Source organism: Vigna angularis, chromosome 2 (genome assembly GCF_016808095.1).
Source record: "Vigna angularis cultivar LongXiaoDou No.4 chromosome 2, ASM1680809v1, whole genome shotgun sequence".
Lineage (NCBI taxonomy): Eukaryota > Viridiplantae > Streptophyta > Magnoliopsida > Fabales > Fabaceae > Vigna > Vigna angularis.
In genome coordinates, this window is record NC_068971.1 from 45887197 (window position 1) to 45894227 (window position 7031).

General features: G+C 33.9%; 2 protein-coding genes across 2 annotated transcripts; both read left to right on the top strand.

Moving 5' to 3' along the window:
• Positions 1 to 494: 494 nt before the first annotated feature.
• LOC108326904 (mRNA-decapping enzyme-like protein) lies at positions 495 to 4327 on the top strand. Its single transcript, XM_017560507.2, has 8 exons — positions 495 to 815; positions 906 to 946; positions 1042 to 1091; positions 1349 to 1490; positions 1673 to 1729; positions 2221 to 2338; positions 2475 to 2918; positions 3688 to 4327. The coding sequence occupies exons 1-8, from the start codon at positions 657 to 659 to the stop codon at positions 3742 to 3744; spliced, it is 1068 nt and encodes a 355-aa protein (XP_017415996.1). The 5' UTR covers positions 495 to 656; the 3' UTR covers positions 3745 to 4327.
• Positions 4328 to 5785: 1458 nt separating this feature from the next.
• On the top strand, positions 5786 to 7031 carry LOC108327579 (small RNA-binding protein 11, chloroplastic). The gene is made up of 4 exons (XM_017561269.2): positions 5786 to 5931; positions 6389 to 6457; positions 6558 to 6664; positions 6745 to 7031. Exons 1-4 carry the CDS (start codon positions 5829 to 5831, stop codon positions 6850 to 6852), a joined length of 387 nt encoding a protein of 128 aa, XP_017416758.2. The 5' UTR covers positions 5786 to 5828; the 3' UTR covers positions 6853 to 7031.

Below are 7031 nucleotides of genomic sequence, written 5' to 3' on the forward strand. Positions count from 1 at the left end.
TAGATGATGATCAAAAGGAGAAGAAAATGAGAATTTTGTAGAGAGAAGAAGGACAATTATAGAGAGAAGGAAGAGAAATTCAGAATTCTGGAGAGAAGAGGTGCATGCAAAAGTGGCTCAACGTTTGAAAATTTTGCTTATATACTACCGTCAAAAATCGATCGGCCAACCAGTTGCACACATCTGTTTTTCACTTTCTGAATTTTCTAAATTCTTTCACCTACATCTGGCTTCCACTCAGTTGAATTTAATGGTTCTGACATAAACAAAATAAAACTTACTAATTTTTTTTATGAGAATTAAAAGTTAATTATATTTCTTGATTTTTTACATAAAAAATATATATATTTAAGAACAAATAAAAGATATTATAGTAAAAGTAATATTGTTTTTTAATTCTTTAACTTGTGTGTTAACTAAACTTGTAGTGTACTGGAGAGTGGTTGTCGACCATATATTTGTTAAATAATTTAGGATTAAAATAAAGCAACAGCATTTGTATATTTTGATTTGGGTGGGAGTAGATTAAACTGCGAACATTGTTCTTTGCTTGGAGTGAGTGCGAGTCAATTATTCATTTCTTCTCTTTTCTCTGCAAGAAACGGCGAAACGAGTGAAGAGAAAATCCCGAGTTGGAGGTTTTGAGCGAAACTCAAATGTCTCAGACCAAGAAATTGACGCCGAATCTGGATCAGCAGAGCACGAAGGTGCTGAATCTAACGGTGCTCCAGCGAATCGATCCATTCATCGACGAGATTCTCTTCACCGCCGCTCATGTCTCCTTCTACGACTTCAACATCGAAACCAACCAGTGGGTTCGTTCTTCTCTTCTCTTCTATTCTCTTCTTTTTTTTCACTTCTTCACACTTTCTTTTCTCATCTATTTCACTCATTCACCACTGTAGAGTCGCAAGGATGTCGAAGGATCTCTCTTCGTTGTCAAGAGGTGAGTTCATCCACAATCTTCTCTCGCTATTCTTTGTATGCATTGATGCATGCATATCCACCAAAATCGTTCATCATTTTCTTTTTCTGATTCAGGAATTCACAGCCACGGTTTCAGTTTATCGTAATGAATCGACGAAGTACAGGTTCTGATTTGTTTGAAAACCTTATTATTATTATTATTATTGTTGTTGTTATCACTATGACTATTATTTGGGAAAATAGTTTGACTAGAAGAACCAAGAAAGGTTTAGGGGTTAGATTCAAGTGAGCTAATTATTGCTGTAAATAACGGATGCTGTTTTTGGTAATACGAAATTTATTTTTGCCTCATTTATGAATCTTTGGTATGTATTACCTATTCAACAACTTTCTCTCTTAATTTTGTCCTGGGTCCGGACAGATAACCTTGTGGAGAATCTATTGGATTTTGAGTATGAACTTAAAAGCCCGTACCTATTATATCGGAATGCTGCTCAAGAAGTTAATGGTATATGGTTTTATAATCCAGACGAATGCGAGGAAGTTGCAAATCTTTTTAACAGGTTACTTGAGTGGGTTTTTTTTTTTCTTTAGTTATTTACAGTTACAACTTACAGGGTGCTAATTTCAACCAATTTGGCATAAACTGTGAGGGTCTTTGGGTTGTGTATTTATATTTTTCTGCTTAGCAATGCATGAAATTGGGTGCAGATAATCTTACTTATTTTCCAAATTCAATTTACAGGATACTTAATTTGTACCCAAAGGCACCTCCAACTACCACAACGCCTGCTAACAGAAGGTAAGCATTTTTTGTAAATTTTACAAAATATGAAGTTGTTTCAATTGCATAGTTATCAACAGGCATGCTTTAACGGTAGAGTGACCAAGCCTCTGGACACTAGGAATTTCAAATTGTGGATCACTTTTACATTTGCAGAAGCCTAGTGTCCCCCAAAAAATGTATTTATATGTAGCACAGATTATTTAGCGAGTTGTCATCCAACTATGTTGAGTTTGGGTCGATTGCTCTGCACCACTATGTTGTGCTACTTATATGTGTGAAATTCCAAACAGCATCAACTTTAACATATTATTTGTGAAGAAGTTTTTTATTCAAAATGAAAAATTACTTTAATAAAGTACTTCTGCTTGGTTTTTCTTGTCCAACGAATGTGCTTGCTCAAAATTCAAACTGTATTTATTTATTTCCCCCACTTATTGATCTCTACTGTTGGATTTATTAGTAATAAATGTTGCACGTCTAATGGCTGATGTTTTTATATATGACAGTGAGTTTGAGGAACATCAGCCAGTGTCAGTGATATCAGGAAGCCCTCTAGAATCGTCTTCAGCTGCTGCTTCTGCAATTGATGCTGTTGAAGATGCTGTATTTTCAAACTTTTGCAGCGTATGTGATGTTGTCACATTTCTATTTTCTATGTTTTTTGGTTAATAATTCTGCAATTTCTATTTTTTTAAGTTTCACTTTTTATTATAAGATGATATCTGTGGCTTAAGAATTTTTTTTAATTCAATTGTTGCAGACATTGAAGGCTACTAGAAATTATGCTTCCGTTATCAGAAATGATAGACAGCATTCTACTTCTTCTGCTCCTAGTAGTTTATTTTCTCCTGCACCTACTGTGCAAATACCTGCTTCTCATTCAACTTCATCTATATCAGGCTTACCTGTTGACTCTCTTGAAACAGTCAAGAATGGCAATCAAGCCATTAATCTCGTTAAGCCTTCTACTTTTTTCACATCCACTTCATCATCACTGTTAGTTCCACCTATTTCTTCATCTGTGCTGCCTAGTTCAGTTGGTAATCATTCCCTGAAAATGCCACGACCATATGGCACACCAGTACTTCAACCCTTCCCGCCCCCTATTCCTCCTCTCTCTCTTACCCCCATTTCAAGCTCCAGTCCAAATAGACCTGTAATTGGAAGGGATAGCGTTCGCAGTGCACTTTTATCATTGGTTCAGGTACTTCACAATTTTGCATCTTTGTTTAGTTCCCTTGTGTTTCTTGACCATTATTAATTTAGTTGTATTTTTAAATTGTTATTAAATTCTTTTATTTTGGGGTGGGTGTGTGCCTTAAAATAAGAGGGAAATAACGACTACTAGTGTCCTCAATATCATTAGGGTGTTTAACAAATGATTATATGAGTTATTCCGCACTACAGAAAGTCCAGTTTGAGCCATAGTCATTGTTAAAGGGTTTCCAGTTGCTTCAAGAGAGAAGTCTGAATTATTTTATTTTATGATTTCGTCTGGGCACTTCTTAAGAGCCCGAATTTTATTCAGACATAAAAGCAGACCAAACGTATCATAAACCATATTATGTGGAAAATATTGTTGTTAATTTAATGACTATTTAGCTTACTATTAGACTGGAAGTGCTCTAATCCTAATTATTGAGATTTTGTTTTCATATAACAAAATTCCAGAGATGCAATTTTTGGAAAAAAAATGCGTCTAATTGAAGAAAGGCGATAAGGTTTTTATAAGCCTGATATAGGAACAGACCTCTACTGTTACTAACTAGTATAAACACAAGATTTTTAGTAAGCAATCTTAGATTTTCATGTTTTTATTACTTTTTTCTGTGTATGACTTCAGTATAATTTGAATCTCTAGTCTGCAAAAGAATTGGAGTAACCAAATCGTTTTGACGCTTGTTATATTCTGACTCCTCTTCCTTGTTAACTTTTTATATAGTTTCTCTACTAACGGAATTTTCCTGTGTCAGGATGATCAATTCATTGACATGATGTTCCAGGCATTACTGAAGGTGAGTCCTTCATGAGTAGTCAAACTCTTGAAGGTTGGATGGAAAGTGCATATAAAATTAGTTCTGTATATAGTTACACACCCACACGTCTAACAGGAGGTGTAACTTAGTATATAGAGACATCCGTCCCTCTTTAGTTTTAGCCACAACTTTGCATGATACTTCGGTAATGGCCAATTCCACAATATACTAACAAATCATACGGTGCATTAATACACCATATTATCTTCACCACTGAGTTTATGTGTGTATACGTGGACAAGTTATTAGAGAAAATAATGGTTGAATATAGCATGATTTTAATTGCTATGTTGATCTAAAGATTGTTCCACGTTTACACAGTTAATTAATGGTGAAAGTAATGTGCATTCTTACACTGTAACTCTGTAGTGTATTGTAGAAATAGCCGTATGTTTCTGCACAATGATAAGTGTTTCCATGTCAGTATCGCCTTATTACCCTTTGTTGTATGTCCTGTGTTTTTAAATTCAGTCATGGTTCTGTCGGACAAGTCCTCTCTCTATGGACTAATCAAGATATATGTACAATCCCATGTTTAGCATGCTGTTACATATAAATAAATAAAAATTTATGTCAATTTAGTCCTTAAATAAATAAAATATATATGTCGTATTTTTATATATAATTTCATTTTTTTAGCTTTTAATGTGTTTAATAAGAAGTCATATATAGAGATACGATTTTGTTAATTTCATTTTTTTATGCAGAAGTCGTGTATGAAGATATGACTCGTGATATTTATTTTATTAATTGAGAGGTAACTGTTTTCGAAAACGTGTTAAGTTAGTATCCTTTTTTTTCAACGACTTTCCTAATTTCAACGTGACACAATAATTATGTTCATAAAAGGAAAAAGAAAAAACCTCATTATTAACAATAATTACACCCATTTTTTGTGCCCTGTAAAGAATTCTAAGATAAAATCTCTTCTTCCTTTGTTATGGTAATTGCCTTTCTTTCACCGTTAATTTTTGGGTTGAACAATTGAAGATAATTGTACCTCATCAATTCTTAAATGTAACTTTGTTTTTAAATAGAAGCATAAGACAAGTTTCAAATACAGTCATAGGTCATAGGTCACAAAATGAATCAAGGTTACACTTCCAACTAACCCTGACCAACAGTACATAAAACACAAAGAAATAATTTAGTAACAGAAGAGAACTACATCACTCTGATCTTGAACTTAGGCCAATTCTAAAATTGGTTCAAAACATTTTCAAATGTCATATCTCTTTCCAACACTAAGAAATTTTCACATTGGTATATAAATACAATATCCTAACTCCTAGTCCCACAAGCATGAGAAGAAATACACCATAATTGTAATCCTGAAATGTTATTCATTGTGAGATTTTGATTTCCCTTGCACGATAAGGGTGAATGATAGTGAGACATTACTTTAGCATAGTAACCTAAGAAGGATGAATTCAAAGGATAATCATGTTTACTTTTAGCAAAAAATTTGTCTGACATATAATAAGATGTTTGAAGTAACTTACACAACTTATTCGATTTTATAAAATTAAATTAGTTTGTAATATTTTTTTAACATTTAAAAATTTTAAATTTATAAATCAGTCCCTGTATAATAGTTTGTATTAGATAAATACTTAATGCAGTTATTCATCCACATAATTCAATTATTAATCATTAAATTTTATTATTATCAAATATAATTTCTTGCTACTTTTGTGGATGATTTCCCATGAAGAATATCTGAATTTGAGTCTTCATACATGATAGTATTAAATATTCCATTTGTCAAATATTTTATTGGTGTAAAATATTCCTGGAATTAACCACTAATCACATTTAATAGAATATCTCTTAATTACATATAGAGTTAAATATTTGAGACTGAATCTTTAGTGGGAGCAATTATCCACATATAAAAATATCGAAGATATTGAACGAGGCTAATGCTAGTAAAGCTAGGAGGTGGGCCTGAAGCAGCCTAAGCCCACCAATGAGTTGGGCTTCTGGTGTGTGTTGAGCCCGTTTACTCTGTGAATGTGCCATGCATCAAAAACTCTTCGTTTCCCTTATTCCCTGTCTTCAACATCGAATTGAATTCCATGGCGGCTGTGAGAAAAATAATTCAGGCCAATAAAAATAAAAATTTGTCGCCATCTCTTTTTTCTTTTCGCCGAGGAATTGCTTACAAGCTTTTTGTTGGAGGTATGCACTCTCCTTTTCTTTTCAGCCGAAGAAATCACCGTATGCTTTGTTACTCTTCATGCCAAAATTAAGGAAATTAATTTTTGCTGTTTAATGCCCTTTGTTTCTATCGATGAATTCCACAGAATAGTTTCATATTGTTTTTCATTTTCTTCTTGATCTTAATGATAAGCTTCTTGACACTCTCAGCAATAGCAATTAGTTAGAATGTGTTCTCGAACTGAGCATGCCCTAAGGTTAGGTGTTGTGTTGAGCAATTGGTTAGAATGTGTTCTCAGCAATTAATGGGAAATATCAGATTTTCCCAATGATTTTTTAAGTTATTAATTAACCTGTGAAAAGTATGCATGTGGCTTCTGTTTCAAACTCAGTTTACTATTTTGAAAGCTTGAAGTGATTTGTCCATGGAAAGGGGTTATTTATATCCATGGAGCTTGGTTCCTCCGTGTTTTTTCAGGACTGTCCTTCTGCACCACACAGAAAGCACTGTCAGAGGCATTTTCCAACTACGGGCAAGTTCTTGAAGGTATAAACGATGAAATGCACCAACATTGACCCATTCTGTGTCATCTCACTGTATGATTATTCTGGCCTTTGACAATGTTACGGAGTTTCTTATTTTGCAGCCAAAGTTGTAACAGATAGGGTGTCAGACAGATCTAAGGGATTTGGGTTTGTCACCTATGCTTCAGCAGACGAGGCTGAGAATGCCATAGCAGAGATGAAAGGAAAGGTAATGATCAAATTTGGGACTCTTCAGTTCTTTGTTGACTTGGAACTTAGAAGTAAGGATTGACTGAAACTTTTTTGCAGACATTAAATGGACGTGTTATCTTTGTTGATTATGCAAAACCCAATACCAACAGTAAGGGTGCGATGCCAATTGCTAGAGGACCTCCTGAACCAACACCAGAAACTTGATATTATGTATTATCTTTCTTTCATCAGCTCTTGCAGCAGTGTATATAGAGCCCTTCTTTTACTACAAAGCACTGTTCAGCACAAGTGATAGGATTCTTCAATTATAACAGTACAGTCTTTGAGGATTTTATATGGTTATGAGCAGACAATAACGTAAACAGTCTCGGTGATTTTATCCT